The sequence below is a fragment of the Herpailurus yagouaroundi genome, unplaced genomic scaffold, assembly GCF_014898765.1.
Source record: "Herpailurus yagouaroundi ecotype Mexico unplaced genomic scaffold, PumYag 141, whole genome shotgun sequence".
In the NCBI taxonomy this organism is placed as follows: Eukaryota; Metazoa; Chordata; class Mammalia; order Carnivora; family Felidae; genus Herpailurus; species Herpailurus yagouaroundi.
The window spans coordinates 1,695,037-1,713,628 of record NW_024412396.1 but is presented as its reverse complement, the minus strand read 5'-3'; the positions used below and the strand labels follow the sequence as shown (position 1 = coordinate 1,713,628).

Genomic DNA, 18,592 nt, shown 5'->3' with positions numbered 1-18,592 from the left:
AATGAGTGGGAGGCGTCCCTCCTGGAGAAATTCATCAGAAGACTTCCATCTGGAACAAAGTCTATCTGAATGTGGCACAGCATTGCTGTTGAAGCAACGATTCAGGCGGCAAGCACTCCCCAGAGCCCAGCCTGTCCTGCAGTCTTTGCCCTCACAGAAAAACAGACCTTCCTGAAGACTCTCTCTTGAGTTCTTGAGTCATGAAAAGTCCCAATGTCTCGGGAGGTTTGTGTTCAGCTCCCCCTGTGGACCCAGGCACCGTGTCACTCACAGCGCAGAAGTACTTGGCCGCGTCACTACCAAGGGCTGGGGATTTCTTCAGGTGGAAAGAGGTTTCACTCTTCTTAAATTCAGCCTCGAAACTGTTGATGCCTTTAACCAGGGTGTCCCCTGATCTGTACTTGAGGAGAAGCTGGAGTCCTTGGTTGGGGTACTGCACGTACCAGAAGACATAAGTCGTTCCACTAGAGGAATAGTTGCACTTCAGCTCCAGATGGGCTCCTTCAGAGACCAACACCTGGGCATCAGGCTGAGTCACTGACTGGGCTCCAGTTCCTCCTGAAACATCAATGCTGAGTCAGTGAGACCAGGACAGACCTACCTATTAAGAGAAGGTGTCTTCATTCTGCATCCCATCACTTTTGTGCAAAGAAGGAAAGGGAATGTTACTCATTTAGGGCAAAAATCACGTCAAGCCCTGAGATGGGCAGGAGGAGCATGGCTGAGCAGTGGAGACACTGTAGGCTTTCAGAGCAAGAGGAGTGGGGAGGTTGGGCCGTATAGGTCCCTTGCTTTGACAAGTTTCAAAAACTGTTAGAAGGAGTCTTCCTCCCTTTTTTTTTCCCCTAGCCTCTTGTCACAGACTCCTCTTTGCACAGACATCAGTGAGGGTCCCTCAGCCAGCTGCAGGGAGGAGGGGCTGAGTAGCTGGTGAGGACCTACAACCACAACAAGTGCCTCATTTGTGTGACGTCGCCCACTGCCTCCAGGGGCAGGACCAAAAGTCCAAGAGAGCTAGCTGTCTTCTGTTCTCATCTCAGAGACATGACCACCAAAACTTCAAAAGAAAACGTTTCTTCCTCCCTGAATCTGTGATGATGTCACCTTCTGAGGTACATGGTGTTAATCTTAAAATAAGGGAGAAATGGGAGCTTTGTTAAAATAGAAGAGTCATTTCCTTCACTGAGAAATTAGTCACAGAAGACAATATTTTAGACTTTGGAATACCATCGAGAGACTTTACGTTACTTTTTAAAGCCATTCATTAGGCGGAAAGACTAAAATCAGTTGTGTCAGCTGAGCTGAGCTTCATATGGCCTCATGCTGCTGGCTGTGAGCATCAGAGTGGGGGAAAGAGATGATTCCTTTATTTGGTACTGAAAGGAAAAAAAAATTAGACCAGAGACTTATAGGTAAAATCATCCTGGAACCGGTGGCATTATCTAATCAAGGCCAACTAGTAAAGGCGATGATTTTCTTTGTCAAGGAGAAAGTCTGAAGAAGACTCCTTGGTGAATACGTTTGATATTTGTTTAGGCTATAAGAAAATAGCTAGGGCACCACATTATTTAAGTGGAAAAAGTGAGAGTTCTGTTCCAATTGTCAATGGTCAGAATAGACTGACATAGGGGCGCCTGGGTGGCGCAGTCGGTTAAGCGTCCGACTTCAGCCAGGTCACGATCTCGCGGTCCGTGAGTTCGAGCCCCGCGTCCGGCTCTGGGCTGATGGCTCAGAGCCTGGAGCCTGTTTCCGATTCTGTGTCTTCCTCTCTGTCTGCCCCTCCCCCGTTCATGCTCTGTCTCTCTCTGTGCCAAAAATAAATAAACGTTGAAAAAAAAAATTAAAAAAAAAAAAAAAAAAAGAATAGACTGACATAGTATGCCAAATTAAGGCTACCTCACCCTGGAAAGAACATTAACAAAGGAGCATTTGCAGAGAAGTGAGCAGAACTATAAATGTAAGGAAAATATGACATTAAGTAAGTGATTCTGGAAGGAATTAAAGAGAGAGGGGAAAAAGTGAATCCATTTGAACTCAATAAAGCTGGAAGGAGTGCAGCCAGCTGACTGGAAACGAGAGGAACGTCCTGCAGGGAAGGAGCGTATAGAAGCCATGGAAGTAAAGTGTCAGGAACACTCGCCATAGCAAAGCAACACAGTCCCACACAGCTGGGACAGGACCTATCAAACAGGGGAAGTGTGTTCTATGCTCTAATAGTAAAACGAAACTCTGAAAGGAGAAGACTTCCCTACTCAACTTATTTTAGACCACTGAAACTTTAAAACTGAAGAAGCTAGGGAGACACATCTCAGGTGAAATGAGAATCTGGTCAACAGAGCCCTTTTCAGAATGTCAGAAGGACAACTCACTCCTTTCTGAATACTCTGTTGACCTGCACCAGCCTGAAATCAGAAGCCTCTGTCTTCTGATTTACTTCTTGACCCTGCCTATAGATTTCTTTCACACACGAGACCAAATCACATTGAAATTTTAAATGTGGCTGGGGTGTGCTTCTGATTCGAAATATCTGATAACTGTATATACTCTCCTCCCTTCTCCCCCAAATCATCACTGAAATGAATTTAGAAACAAACAGGATGAACTTAGATCCATAATGGGAAAATAAGAAAAAGACAAAAGCTGTCAATAATCCCATTACATCCCAATAGATGTAATCACAGTGATGAGGGAGACAGACAGGGGAAAAGAACACCCCAGAATGAACCATGAGAAGATGTCAGCAGAAATGTGAGTGAAGGAAATTTACTTCTGGGGCGCCTGGGTGGCTCAGTGGGTTAAGCGTCCAACTTTGGCTCAGGTCATGATCTTGCGGTTTGTGAGTTCGAGCCCCACATCAGGCTCTGTGCTGATAGCTCAGAGCCTGGAGCCTGCTTCGGATTCTGTGTCTCCCTCTATCTGCCCCTCCTCCTCTCTCTCTCTCTCTCTCTCTCTCTCTGTGCCTCTCAAAAATAAATAAACATTAAAAAAAATTTTTTTTTAAAAGGAAATTTACTTCTTAGGACCCTGAAGATGCTCTGAGCTGAAAAAGAGCATGATGGGGGCAGGAGGGACAGAACACAGGGGACAAAGTTAATGTCCCCTGAAGGTCACTGAAAGGCAATGTGTGGATTAGCTATGTTCATCTCCCTCTATATGCTCTATCCAGCTACTGCGTTTACATGTGAGAAGCATGGTAATATACACATACATAATAATTATATATTATATGTAGTAATAATCATATATTATGATTAGTAATATATCTAGTAATATATATTACTATGTTTCTGACACATAAATATATATATTATATATAACATATTATATATATAATCTCATTTCATCCTGAAATATGTATGGTAGAAATATAGTAATATGGGTCTAAGATCAAATGGCCCACTGATAACATAAAAGATATTCAAACTGACACCACAGAGCAAGTTCTTTCCAGGGTGCCATGACATCAGAAGACACGTGATACAGGTGAAACTAGAATTCAAATATCTTGATTCCAACACAACTTCCTGCTCTTTCTCAGTGCTTTTCAAATCTGTCTTCCATGACTCAGAAATATTTGTGATGAGTCTTCAGTCCAAAGATTGAGAAGCTGAAACAAATTCTGACTCTGTTACATCCTCTTAGCCAGTGAGTATGTGAACAGCAATCTGAACTGGCCATTTCTGGGTCTTCCCACCTTTTGGACTACATAAACAATGCCCTGTCTAAAAGATCACATCTTCAGCTTTATGATAAATGTGACTTTTACACTTTTCCCCTGTAATTGTAACATCTGTCACAAAGCCTTATTTCTATCAGGCCACAGATTTTTTCCTGGACTTGGACATAAGTTGTAGGACAATTCCAAAGTGCCAAGGAGTCAGGGGAGGGAGGTCTTCATATGATTTTTGGTGTTATCCACTTTCCTCCCAACATGTTCTAAGACATCTTCAATACCATATTATTTGTTTCTTTAATGTTTATTTTATTCTTGAGAGGAGGGGGAAGGAACAGACAGAGAAGGAGACACAGAATCTGAAGCAGGCTCCAGGCTCTGAGCTGTCAGTACAGAGCCCGATGCGGGGCTCGAACTCATGAACCGCGAGGTCATGACCTGAGCCCAAGTCAGACACTTAATCGACTGAGCCACCCAGGTGTCCCCTTCAATACCATATATTTTTGATAATTAATCCATGCAGGCCTTTAATCACCATAACAAAACTCCTCAGTGTCTAGAATCCTTTTAGGTGCTTGCTCAGAGATCCTTCTCATGAAATCTGAAGCCATTCTGGGCTTCCTTGTCCTGCCTGTGTGTCTGGGACATTCTATGGTTATGGCTAATGCTCTTAATTCCCATTTGCATCTAGACAGCAAACAGAATTTCTCTACCCTGCAGCCTAGGCTCTACATCAGGCATTGCTGGGGTCCTAGCGGGTTTGGGTACAGACAGCAGGTGCCAGGGGAGCACTGTGTGCTCACTGCACAGAGGTAGGTAGCTGAGTCGCTGAGCTGGGAATCTCTGATGAACAGGGAGAGATATCGGCTTGCTTTATTGAGCAGCCCTGTAAATCTTCCTTCTTCTTTTTCACCATTGGAGTACATGTACATCAGAAACTCGGGGCCCTTCCCAGAATACTGTCTGTACCACACGAAGTACTGGGAAGCACTGTCACTATAACTGCAGTTGAGAAAGGCAGTGACTCCCTCCAGAACAGTCAGAGGTACAGGACTCTGCTTCACTTCATTCTGGTGACTTCTCCTCATCCCTGTGCAAAAAGACAGCAGTCAGTCAAAGCAGATCCATTGGGTAGTGGATGCTTAGTCTTCAGAATTTAAATGATTTTTTACAGGCCTTCCACCTCTACCCTCCCTGAGGTAGAAACATTCATGTTTCTACCTACAGGCCCAGAATACATGATAACTCCAAATATTGTACTTTATATTCCCATAGAGATGCCCAAAACTCACAGGTTAACTGAAGCCACAGGATCACTAGGAAAATTCTTGAGCCCTCCATTATTCTTTCTTCCCCTGGTTCATTGAGGACTCAAATTTTAAGCCCTAAAAAAAAATGAGTCTAACTCAGACATTTCTAGTTGTTCTGCTTTAGGAATCATAGAAGAAATTCATTCTACCAATTGGAAGAAAAGTCTTTTTCACCGCCCCTGCTACACCAGCAAGCCCCACCTCTTGTCTCCTTCTCTCTCTCTCTCTCTCTCTCTCTCTCTCTCTCTCTCTCTCTCTCACACACACACACACACACACACACACACACACACACACACACACACGAAAACTTGAGAGCTTTCCTCAGTCCCTGAGAAAACACTGCCATCTTGTGGACTCATGATAGTGATCCAAAAGATGTCCAAAATGTAGACCCTTGTTCTATGAACTGGTAACCGTAAAAATCTGCCACTGTAATAAAGTTAAAAGTTTAAGAATCATATGGCCCAAGTCAGCATGTGTGGGGAGAGGGAGATGTGTATGTGTACGTGTTTTACGTCAAATGGCAACACTTGTCTGAGCAAAGGCACTTACAGAAAACAACCACCTTCCTGCACTGAAAAAGCAGTCACAGAGTATTCTGTTTTAGAAGTCCGGTGAGGTTCTTGTGGATTCAAGGAGCGTTTCAAATGGTGTAGCTCTTCTCCACATCAAGCCAGACACTGCCTATCTCATTCCCTCACCTCCAATTTTGAAAGAAATTGATTCTAACTCAAAAGAATCCTTTCGAGGCCAAACAGCCTAAAATCTGACCAAATAAACACGTTTCCAGCTCAAAACTGGGGCAATATTTTTTAACAAGGCTGAGGGTTAGAGAAACTAGGGATTCTTCATGCTGTTTTTGCACCAGGGCACGTGTGTGTCAAAACAGTGCTTATTTAGGCTATCACCACTACTGCTACAACAACAAAAGGGATGGGGCCGCCTTCACTATCTAGACTGTGAATAAAATCTAGTGTGTACCTACCCTTTTGTCTAATTTCTCTTATTCCCTTTTCTTGCAGAAAGCCCCAGGATCTAGGGATTAATCTCCACAAGTTATGGATCTGCTCTTGCTCTCTCTGTCTCTCCATCCCACCCTCGCCAGCAAAACCACATTTATCAGAGGGCAGGCTATGCCAGAAGCTTAATTGGGGCTATAGAGAAACGAGCACAGACAACAGCTGTCCCTTCTGCCTCGTATCCTTGCAGAAGCTGGTGGCTAGGGGTCCGCAGTGCAGGGGCCCTTTTCCATTCAAGAGCCATGTAATCAATATCCAGCCAAGAGGCACCAGTCAGTCCCTTCCCATTCCCACTGCCAACTGTGTAGGAAACAGAGAGAAGGACGATGCTAATATTAAAAACCCTTTTGGGGCACCTGCGTGGCTTAGTCGGTTAAACGTCTGACTCTTGGTTTGGGGTCAGGTCATAAGTTCACAGTTTTGTGAGTTTGAGCCCCACATTTCTCTCTCTCCCTCTGCCCCTCCCCCACTCGCACTGTCCCTGTCTCTCTCAAAATAAATAAACTTTATAAAGAATAGAATAAAATCCCTTTCCCTAAGAGCACATTACATTTGACAGAAACCACACAGCCATTTCTCAGTAAAGGTAAACCCAAAGGGGAGGGCGCCTGAGTGACTTAGTTAAGCGTCCAACTCTTGATTTCAGCTCAGGTCATGATCTCATGGTTCGCGGGTTTGAACCCCACGTCGAGCTCCATGCTGACAGTGCCGAGCCTGCTTAGGATTCTCTCTTTGCCTTGCTCTCTGCCATTCTGCTTCTCTCTCTCTTTCTCTCAAAATAAATAAACATTAAAAAAAAATGTGACAGCAGCATAAAATGGCAAGCACCAGTCTTAGGAAATTTATGAACGCCAAATTTAAAGCCTCAAAAAATAGAACGTAGGCCTAAGGTACAGTCTTTATAAGAAGGACCCTGCCCTGGGGCCCCTGGGTGGCTCGGTTGGTTAAGTGCCGACTTCATCTCAGGTCATGATCTCAGCCCATGAGTTCAAGCATCAGGTTCTGTACTAACAGCTCAGAGACTGAAGCCTGCTTTGGATTCTGTGTGTGTCTCTCTCTCCCACTTGCATTCTGTCTCTCTATCTTTCTCTCAAAAATAAATAACAAAACATAAAAAAAAAAAGAAAGACCCTACCTTTTTTAAAGATTTGTAACAAAAATTAATATAACTGGTTAACAGACCTAATATTGTGGTGGATACAAAGTCACGTCAGTGCTGGCGAAATGACAGAATCCATACAGCCGCAGTGCTGTCCTGTCTGCAAAGCTTCCGTGCCTAATGATGTCTAAAGAAAAATGGAACTCCTTCAGATGATTGAAGGACAATGTTAAGGTGATCAATCAAAAAGAAAATCCACAGTCCCTTCCCTCATTTGATTTAAGTAGTCTTCATTTTTTACAGCAGTACATTTTTTAGATATGTCTTGTGAACCTAAAGTACTGCAAAGCAGGCTCCCATTCAAAGGAAATTTATCTCCTGATATTGCAGATGCTAGTAATTTTGTGTCCATTTGAAATATATGAGCTCTACTATTAAAAACAACAATAACGGAGATCTTTATATATGTGGAAACACACACATCTTTACCCATTGTGTTCTCATTAGCATAACTGTGCTGTTTATGCATTTGATTTTTAAATCATATAGGAACCAAGAGGAGATACAAACAAAAAATACTGGCTTTATATTTGTTTATGTAGTTGCCTTTACCAGGGTTCATTATTTTTTGGGGGGGGTATGGCTCCAAGTTACTGTCTAGTGCCATTTCATTTCAGACTGAAGGACTCCCTTTAGAATTTCTTGCAGGGTATTGGGGTGCCTGGGTGCTCAGTCAGTTGAGCATCTGACTTTGGCTCAGGTCATGATCTCTTGGTTTGTGAGTTCGAGCCCCATGTCGGATTCTGTGCTGACAGCTCAGAGCCTGGAGCCTGCTTCAGATTCTGTGTCTCCTCCTCTCTGTCCCTCCCATGCTCATGCTCTAGAGTCTCTCTCTGTCTCTCAATAATAAATAAATGTTAAAAAATTAAAAAAAAAAAGAATTTCTTGTAGGGCAGACCTGCAAGTGATGAACACCTCAGCTTTTGTTCATCTGGTGATGTCTTAATTTCTCCTTTATTTTTGAAAGGTAGTTTTTTGCCCTGTGTAAAATTGTGGGGTGACAGGTTTTTCTGTCAGCACTTTATTTTTTTTAACTATTTATTTTTAGTGTTTATTTATCTATTTTAAGAGAGAGAGAGGGAGAGCACAAACAGCAGAGGGGCAGAGAGAGAGAGGGGAGAGACAGAATCCCAAGCAAGCTCTGTGCTTTCAGCACAAAGCCAGATGCAGGGTTTGAATTCACAAACTGTGAGATGATGACCTGAGCCAAAATCAAGAGTCAGAGGCTTAACTGACTGAGTCACTCAGGTGCTGCAACAGCACTTTGAATATATCATCCCACTGCCTTCTGGCTTCCATTGTTTCTACAAGAACTTGAATGTTAATCTGATTAGGATCATTTGCATGTAATTGATCCCTTCTCTCTTACAGCTTTCAAGATTCTCAACTTGCCTTTGTCTTTCAATAGTTTAATTAGTATGTGTTTCAATGTGGATTTTTTTTTTTTTTTACCTTTATCCTACTTGGTGTTTATTGAGATTCTTAGATGTATAGATTCATGTTCCATCAGATTTGAAAAGTTTTTGGTCATTTTTTCTTTAAATATTCTTCCTGCCCCTTTCTCTCTCTTCCCTCTGAGACTTCTATTATACTTATGTTGGTACATTTTACAATGTCTCATGGTCTCTCGGGCTCTGTTCGTTTTTCTTTATTCTTTTTTCTTTTTGCTCTCAGATAGGGTAATTTCATTTGACCTGTCTTTAAGTTTGTGGATTCTTTCTTTTACCTGCTCAAATCTGATTTAAATTCTTCTAGTGATTTTTTTTCCCCCTTAAAGAATTTCCTCTGTGTAATGACTTCTCTGCCCTGAGGGAGTGCTGAGTTATGCGAAATACAGGCAAGCCTTTGCAACAGTTCTTTAGGGAGCCACCTGACAGGACAAAGCAGCTAAGCACTATTCTTTGATAACAAGGTCTGCCCTGCTCCCTCCACCACCAGGAACCCACACTGGGAATGCAGGCTGCCATCTAAAGACTGTCATGGAGCCAGTGATGAGAAGTTGGAGCAAGGATGAGTTCAGATGACACAGAGCTCTCTTATCAAGTTTGAGTTACCTTTTTCTTAAGCATTGGCTTGGTTGCTATGTAACTTTCTGTGGTGTTTAGCTGGAGTAGACTGGTTATTATCTTAAGTATTTCTCTCTTTCTAGATTGTTCTCTTCCTGGTCCTTTGAGTAGAGAGAGAAGGCTTTTCTTGGACTTTTTAGTCTCCATCTATTGGCATTTCCAGGTTACTGGCTTCTCCAGAACTCAAAGGTCAGTATGTCAGTCTAAATTCCCCTGCATAGACCATAAAGAATATTGTACTACATCCTAGTTGTCTATATCCTGGGACTTATTCACAGTTGACTAAATCTGGGATCCTAGGAGGCATGATTGAGGTTAATGCTGCAAATTGGTGTCATTCTGCTGCTTAGAGTTCTGCTAATAGCAGCTTTAATTAACTGCTATTTAAAACTAATTGAATGGATTTAGTCAGATAAATAAGGATGGCTGATGGACTGGCATAATCATGAGAAACATTTCTAGAAATACACAGCATAGGGCCTTGGAGTGGTGACTGTTGAAAGACAATCCACTATGAGTCTTTCATACTTCTCCATATCTTGCTGGGTGTGCCAGTAACGTAAGGCTGTGACCACTCAACGTGACTCATTTTTTAGGACTGTGCTTGTCACAACAACCTTGAGCAATGAGGTCATGTTTTCTCTGAGACAAAGAACAAGCTTGCTTGCTGCTTGCTAAAAAAAGCAGTCAATTCCCCAACCTTGGTGTTCCTTAGCTATGACACAAACCCACTACATGCATAGCATCCTTGTGCACCCACTATCTCACCCTGTGAGAATTAAGGGCAAAGGCAACTTAAGCAAATATGCAAATGTTCTTGCTTGGCACAGATAAAGTTCTTTGTCTCTGACCTAGGAGTCCCATGTCTTCAATGAAGCATCAAAGAAACAGTAAGCTTATTAGCTTGTAGGAAGGGTAAGATCCAAATCCTGACAAACCCCCTCTCTCCCACATTTACAAATACTATAGTAAAGCCTTGAATTCCTTTGGTAAAGATAAGTTTCCCCAAATTAGTCTAGAAAGGAACTTTTTTGAAAGATGTGTTGTGTAGCCCCATATGGGACTTATTATCATTTCTGATAAAATGTTAGAACAATTTTCTGATATACTTTAATGAAATAAAAACTCCTTCTGGGAAATTAGTGTTACACACTCAAATGATTATTAATAATATGAAGAACCTAATAGCCAGTACACAGACAGTCAAAAGTAGAATAACTATGAACCAGTCCTCTGCCCATACTAATGATCTTTAATCAGACTTTTTAAAACATCTAGTGTCCTCTGAAATGTCTCTAACAAACCTAATTATTTGAATTTGTTTCCTGAGGAGATTTGCTCTTGCAGTAATTTGAAATAAAACTTTGATATGTGCTCATGTTTATTTGAATTGAAGTTACTCTTCTACTTTCCAAAGCCTTTTGTATATATCTTTTAGATATTTCACTGTGGGGTTATTAGCCTTCAGGTTGACCCAGCTCATCTAGATTATACCTGATAAAATAAGGTAAGTTGAGTGGAGACAAGCTGAGACTTTGAGTAGACATAATTAGTTGACAGTCCCCACTGAGCAAAGAAAGGCCAGGATCTGAGTCTGGGGATAAGGGCCAGAGAGAACTAAATTGTATCACATAACCAAGCAAAAAGAATATGCACAAAGTTGAGAATTGCTAGGGGAAGGATGAGAAGGAAAAAGGGAGAGAGAGAGAAGGGCCAAAACATTCATTCATTCATTCAGTAGAACGATAAAGCAGTGACTTCCCTGAGTTTTCTTTTGCCTCATATAACTGATTACTATGGGTCAGTCACTGTTCTGTGCGCCAAGGACAAAGCCATGAATAAACAATAATAATAATAATAATAATAATAATAATACCTCAGACCTCACAGAGCTTGTATTCTAATTGGAGGTAAAGGCAACAAACACATTGACACATAAGTCAACAATAATAACTGCATGCTGAGCTTACTACCACAAGGGAAATAACCAGGGTATTGTAATAGAGTTAAAAGGAGGTCTGTGGGTGGCTCTACTAGTCAGAGAGACCAGCAGAAGTCAGAAGGCTTTTTCTACAGTAGTGGTATTTGAGCTGAAACCTGAAAGGTGAAAATGAGTCAAGCTTGCTGAGGTTTGGTGAAGAGCATTTCTTGCTGAAGAGCATTTCAGATGAATGAACGAGCAAGACCAAATGTGGGAAAGGACATGGCAAGTTCAGAAAACCAATAGATCAGCATTGTTGCAGCACAGAGAGCCAGGGAGAGAGTTAAGAGCTGAGAAGTTCATGCCCGACCTTGTATATCACAATCTGGAGGTTGTATTTTACTGTAGGAGCAATAGAAAACCACTGAAGCATTTCAGGCAGGTAGAGGCAGCTTATACTTTAAACAATCACTCGGGCTCCCAGTTAGACTGGTGCTTCTCAAATTTCTCCATGATGGAATCACCTGGAGATCTTGTTAAAATGCAGATTCAAATTCAGTCAGTCTAAGGTGGGGCCTGAGCTTCTGCACAAGTCCCAATACTGCTGGTCGACATTTTGAATAGTGAAGATGTGGGAAATACACTGCCTCAGGAGAAAAGAGACCACCTGGAAGGTAGTTTGGACCAGAAGAGTGTTTTTCAAACTCTGTATCATATAATTTTATAAAAGGATATTTACTCTTATTCTGTGTAATGTACCCCCAGTGTTTCTGAATCTTACTGTGTTTTTTTAATGACAAAATGTGTAAACTCACAGGTTGAAAGAAAAGAAAATTAAAACACTGAAAATGTTCACTTAGTAAAATGGAAACTACTTTAAAATAATAATATCCATATCTGGTAAAATGTTGGAAAATCAGCAGCCTCATATGCTCCTGTTGAAGTCACAGCTTGGTAAAAAACAATTCTTCAGGGGAATCAGGCATTTGGTGTCATGTCTTTTCCCTTATCCAAGCCATTCCATTTCCATTAAAGCTACAGATTTAGTGATGTTCATAAAAACACTGTTTCGGGGCACCTGAGTGGCTCAGTCAGTTGAGCCACTTGATTTTGGCTCAGGTCATGATCCCTGGGTTGTGGGATGGAGCCCTGTGTCGAGCTCTATGCTGAGCATGGAGCCTGCTTGAGATTCTCTCCCTCTGCCCCTCTCCCTCACTTGCGCTTCCTCTCTCTCTCTCTCTCTCTCTCTCTCTCTAAAAAAAAAAAAAAAAAAAAAAAAAAAAAAAAAAATGCCTATACTACTGGATAGTTGGAAATAATACCAAAAGGTGATTACTTTATGGTGAAATAGGTGATGGGGATTAAGGAGTGTGCTTGTGATGAGCATAAGAGTGTCATATGGAATTGTTGAATCACTATATTGTACACCTGAAACTAATAGAACACTGTTAACTATACTGGAATTAAAAGTAAATTAAGTTAAATTTTTTTAAATGGAAGAGAAGTGGTTAATTTAAAAAATACATCTATATAATGGAAACCTAGCAGTTACTTAAAATTATGTCCTCAATATATGTTTCTTGAGGGCATCTGGCTGGCTCAGTCAGTAGAGCATGTAACTCTTGATCTCGGGGTTGTAAGTTCAAGCCCCATGCTGGGTGTAGAGATTTTTTAAATATATATTTTTTTCCTGGTGGAAATACCTACAATATAACGTTGAGGAAAAGAAATATATTAATAAGTATCACGTACATTATAAGTCCCTTTTATAGAAAAATATAGCTGTATGTGTGCACACACAAAAACAATTGAAAAATAATAATAGTCATTAGTTCTACCTCATGATATTATGGGAGTGTTCTGTTTTGGAGGGGGTGTTTCTATATCCTAACCTAAAATTAACATGTATAAAAAAACTTAGCATATATAATAAGTAATAAATTTTTACATTTCATTTAAATTTAAAGCACTTAACTCATTCCTTCAAACTCTAGACCTTACTTTGCATCTTTAGTGGAAGAAGTAATTTATAAGGGGTCAGAATATCTGGGCTCTACCTCTAGCTTCCATTTTGCTATCAGTCATGCTTTGAGTAAGTCATGCAATGCCTATAGATCCTAATTCTTCCATGCATTAAATAAAGGTCATGGCTGAATCCGTATTTCCTAAAGTGTGATTGATACCAGAGGTATGTTAGGAAGTGCATTTTTAATTGTTACATATATCATGTTGCTTTAATCTGCAATAGAAAAAATACAACCAGCACATCAAATATACAGTTTCACAGATGGTCTGAGTTAAAACAAGGATAATTTTTTTACTTAGTTATTTTTAACATGTTTAATATGAAATTCAATTTAATATTAAATTATTAAATAAGGGTATAAATGGTACATAAATATAGAAACTGTCATGAAGATTATAAACAAAGGAGTAAAATGGGGCTAGTGAGGGTACAACTTGGTGAAAATTTGCCTCAAGGACTGACAGCCTAAGCCACAGAGGAGTCTGCCTTCCCCCAGTGAAGGGTGCAGCAGTGGAAGGGATTCTGTGGATAAGCAGGTCTAGGATCAGTGTAATCTGCAGTGAGGAATGAGATTTCAAAAGCAACCAAAGGAAATTTAAGTCAATATAAATTCAAATTCATCACATAGGGGAGGTGGTATATTATCCTTCACTTCTGTTTGGAGGCAAAAATTATATAGAAGATTCCTTCTGTAAATAAAGAAAACACCTGAGGTGCCTGGGTGGCTCAGTCGGTTGAGCGTTTGACTTTGGCTCAGGTCATGGTCTCTCAGTCCATGGGTTTGAGCCCAGCGTCAGGCTCTGTGCTGACAGCCCAAAGCCTGGAGCCTGCTTTGGATTCTGTGTCTCCCTCTCTCTCTGACCCTCCCCAGCTCTTACTTTGTCTCTCTGTGTCTCTCAAAAATAAATAAACATTAAAAAAAAAAAAAAAAGGAGAAAAGGAAACACCTTCACTCCCACCCACACCTGTCAAGAGGCCCAGCTGCTGGGTTCATGGGACAGGCTACAGGTGCTTGGGGAACACTCGGCTGTGAAACACAAAAGTAGATAGCCGCATTTCCAGAATGACAGGCTGGGATATGCAAAACTCTAGATAACTTCTCTTTTCCAAGCAGTTCTTTTTTTTTTTCTTAATGTTTATTTATTTATGAAAGAGAGAGAGAATAAGCAGCGGAGGAGCAGAGAGAAGGGGACAGAGTATCTGAAGCAGACTCTGCACTGACAGCACAGAGCCTGACGCGGGGCTCAAACTCAGAAACCCTGAGATCATGACCTGAGCGGAAGTCGGACACTTAACTGACTGAACCACCCAGGCGCCCCTCCAAGCAGTTCTTTAGAACTTTTGTCTGCGTGCTCTTTCTGGCTTGATTGAATTAAAGTTGAAAACACAAACCCTTTCTCAGAATCCTGCTTGAAGCAATAGAAATGTACAATTTAAATGGTGTGTGCTCTCTCCTGGGTACCCAGGAATGAAGGACTCTGTTCCTATTGTATGTGAGCTGTTCGACTCTGTTTAAATGGAACCACAGACAAAGATTTATTAATGGCTGATTATTTTTTGAAAGAATAGATTGTTTTTTCATAATTGCCCTAGGTGAGCATGATAGTTCTAAACCACCCTTCCATAACTTCCAGATTTATGGCAAAGATTACTAGGATCTGCTCTTTTTATTCATATCTCCAAAGCCCATCAACTCATAGTGCAGCTGCCAGAAGAAAATAACAAATGAAAATCTCACAGACTTCTCCATTTTCCTATTCATTGGACTCATGAGTGACTCTCAGTTTGGAGTCTGAGAGCTCTCAGACACTACCAAGCCAAACAACTTATCCAAGTACATATTTATTTTTTTTAAGTTTATGTATTTATTTTTGACAGAGAGAGAGTAGGGGAGGGGCAGAGAGAGAGAAGAGAGTGTGCAAGTAAGCTCTGCACTGTCAGCGTGGAGCCCAGTGCAGGGCTCAAACCCACAAACTGTGAGATCATGACTTGAGCCAAAACCAAGAGTTGGATGCTTAGCCAACTAGAGCGCCCAGTACCCCCCCTCCCCCTCCACAAGTACATATTTATACTTCTGTTGTTACAGGAAGTTGAGGACTCCTCAGCCAACCAAAAATTAGATGCATTCCTTGTGCACATATTCACTCAGCTACTCCTGATCTGTGAAGAGATAACATGAAAGCAACACCATGTCAAGACCAAGTGCTGATTAGTTGGAGAGCTACCCCTATTGTTTCTCCCCTAGGTTGTTCTCTTTCCTTTTTTCTTTTATAAAATTCTTCAGCATCTGTCATGTACAAGTTACACACTGAATAACGAAAACCCATCCCTCCCCCAAGGAAGACCTAGAGAGGTTCTTTTTCTCTCTTCTCAGTGCAAAAATCTACTAAATGAGCCCCTAGATAGGAATCTGGCTATGGACACTGTAGCTCCTTCTAATGATCTGGTATCTGAGCCCTGCTCCATAAAGCTTGTGTGGATCCATCTTATAAATTACATTAAAATACACTAGAAGCAAGAAACTGGTGGGGCACCTGGGTAGCTCAGTCGGTTAACAGTGCTACTCTCAGTTTTCGCTCAGGTCAAGCAGCGTATTCTTACCACTCAAAGAGATTGCCATTTTTAATGTCTCATACATCCTTCTTGTTTTTCTCAGTTAACATATGCTTTTCAAATAAAATAAATAGTTATCTCATCCAACACTCAAACCATATTTAAATTTCTGTAAGCGTCTCAGAAAAGATCATCACAGCTAATTTGGGCAATCTAAGACTACCCTATAGCATGTAGACATTTTGTCCCTTACGTTTCTTTTCTAGGATACTATTAGCTGAAGAGTCTGGGACAGCTGGCCTGTTGCCTCAGAGTGACTGTGCCTGCCAGCCTCATGCTGGCATAATAGTCTGAGCAGCGATGTTCTCCAAAGGAGCAGCCGTGGATGACAATAAATGAGTCTGTGCCGCATCTGGAAAGGTGCCTTGATGTGAAGCACAGATAAATTGGTAAAGCAGATCTCTCCCCACAGAATGCATCCTGAGAAGTTGAATAGCCATTAAATGAGGAATAAAAATCTGTCAGGGGGAAGGAAGCTAGTCAAATACTGTGATCAGCCCCATCAACTTGTTGCTTTTCCACTTCGTTGACAGTAGGAACTGGTCGCTGGACCCCAGACAGAGCCAATTTCTCCCTTTAAGACAAAATCATCATTTACTTCAACAGAAGTAAGGCAACATGGCAGTCTTACCTTTGGGAATAGCCAGCTGTGGCAGTTAACTTTACGTGTTGAATGAGGGTAACTTTGTGCTGTGTAGACATCCTGGCTTAAGCTCAAACTCAGTCATGTGTAAGAAAGAAGTACCAGCTCACTAGTGAAAGTATATACAACATAAAAAAAGAAAACAAACAAACAAACAAATAAAACAATGCTAGTACATCACCTGCTAAGCGTCCTCAACAACCTGCAGGTGCAGGTTTGGGTACTGGCTGCAAGTGCCTGGGGAGCACAGTGCGCTCACCACACAGATGTAGAGAGCTGAGTCGCTAAGCTGGGCGGCTGTGACGTGCAAGGAGCTGTGCTTGGAGGTTGCATCCAGAGTCACTGTGTACCTGCCATCTGGGTTTTTGCTGTCATCGTCAGTCATGATTATCAGGAAAGCAGGACTTCTCCCAGTGCCCTGCTTGTACCATTTTAAATGGCTAAAGGGGCTCACTGTATAGTTGCATTGAAATGTGCAGTTCTCTCCCTCCCGGATGATCTGGGATGGAGGGTGCTGTTCCACTTGGTTTTTGCCACTCACCCCTGTTCAAAAAACAAAGTGAGATTTAAGAAATAGATGGTCCATTCTCAATGCTTCCTAATTTGCATCCCTTCCTTCTCTCCATAATGAAGCCCAGGTAAAATATAAAATGGCCCCATTCTCCTCCCTTCTCCTACCGCAGTGCAATACACTGTTGCTGAAAATCCTAAGAAAATGTTCCCTGAACTTCCTGTGTCAACCTGGCTAAAACTCTGGATTAACTTACAACAAAAATGAAGCCACAAAACCACCAAGGAGGTCCTCAGATGCTTCTCCATCTTTCTTCCGCACAGGGCTGCTCCCAAAAGCTGGCTGTCTATTCAACATTTTTTAACGCTAAAAAAAGGAGTCTCAGGGGGTGTGATCAGCCAATCAGAGACCACATGCCCGTCCCAAACACAGTCATACCTACAGGCAGGGCCACTGAAAACACTGCCATCTTGGGGCTGTCGCTACAGTTGCTCGAAAGCTCCGATTAACCTTCTTGCTAGCTTTTCTCCTCACCATTTGTAATATGGTATAGGATATAAGCCATGATATGCCTGTTTAAGCACAGTAGACTAGTACTGAATAGTAGTGATACCAGATGGAAGAGTTAAACCTCAGCTTTTTCATCTGAAAATACACTTAGGTGGCAATTTTGAAAGATTTAGAAGACATGGTGCAGGCTATCTCTTCCTACACAGAAACACCAATTTAACAATGATATCGGTACCTTGAAGACAAATTCAGAATCCGCCTAAGAATTAAAAGCACCCCAGAGGAGCACGAACTGAGAACAGTTGTACTGATACAGGTATGAAGAACAATTTCACTTTACCCACATCAGTCCCTCCATCAAATCAAGTTGGCTCAGTACCAAGAAGATTGCCAAGGCCCGTGATTTCCTCCATGGTGAGGTAGGTGTTTGGAGGGTGGGGAGTGAGAATGGAGTATGAACTGGGCTTTCTAGCCTCTCAGAGCCCCCTCTGTGGGGCTGAGTTCTATCTTGCCTCATCCCAGTGCTGAACACCGGGCAGACCTCAACCCCTTGGGACAGGCAGGATCAAAAGTAAAAATAAACACATCATTCTACAGCTGGTACTGCTTGCAAGATTGAGAATAGGTGCAGAATTGAACCGAGGTTTTACCCCCACAAGGAGGCAAAGGAAGTGAAGGAGGCTTTATGCCCAATAATTCAAAGCACCCTCCATGAAGCCAGTTTCTCTCTCACCTCATACAGAGCACTGAAAAACTGACAGGGCTTGATCCTCTCAGACAGCTAGCTAATTTTTTGGATATGACCCAAAAGGCACAGACAAGAAAAGCAAAAATAAACAAGTGTGATTGCATCAAACTAAAAAGCTTCTGCATAGCAAGAAAAAAAAAAAAAAAAGAAAGAAAAGAAAAAAAATCAACTGAGCAAAAAAATAACATATGGAATTGTAGGAAATATTTGCAAACCACATCTCAGATAAGAGACCAACATCCAAAATATATAAGCCATTCAAACAACTCAACAGCAAAAAAACCCAAATAACCCGATTTAAAAATGGGCAAAGAACCTAAATAGCAATGTCTCCAAAGAAGACATACACATGGCCAACAGGCATATAAAAAGGTGCTCAGCACAACCAAT

The 18,592-nt window shown here is 41.5% G+C and overlaps 2 gene segments (V, D, J or C); both read right to left on the bottom strand.

Annotated features, from left to right (window-relative positions):
* Positions 1-1,118, bottom strand: LOC121031366 (T cell receptor alpha variable 8-4-like). The segment is given in 2 exon segments: positions 1-572; positions 1,105-1,118. Coding segments are annotated over 2 exon segments (435 nt in total).
* Positions 1,119-4,075: 2,957 nt separating this feature from the next.
* LOC121031469 (T cell receptor alpha variable 12-2-like) lies at positions 4,076-5,272 on the bottom strand. The segment is given in 2 exon segments: positions 4,076-4,763; positions 4,966-5,272. Coding segments are annotated over 2 exon segments (411 nt in total).
* Between the last annotated feature and the right edge of the window lie 13,320 nt (positions 5,273-18,592).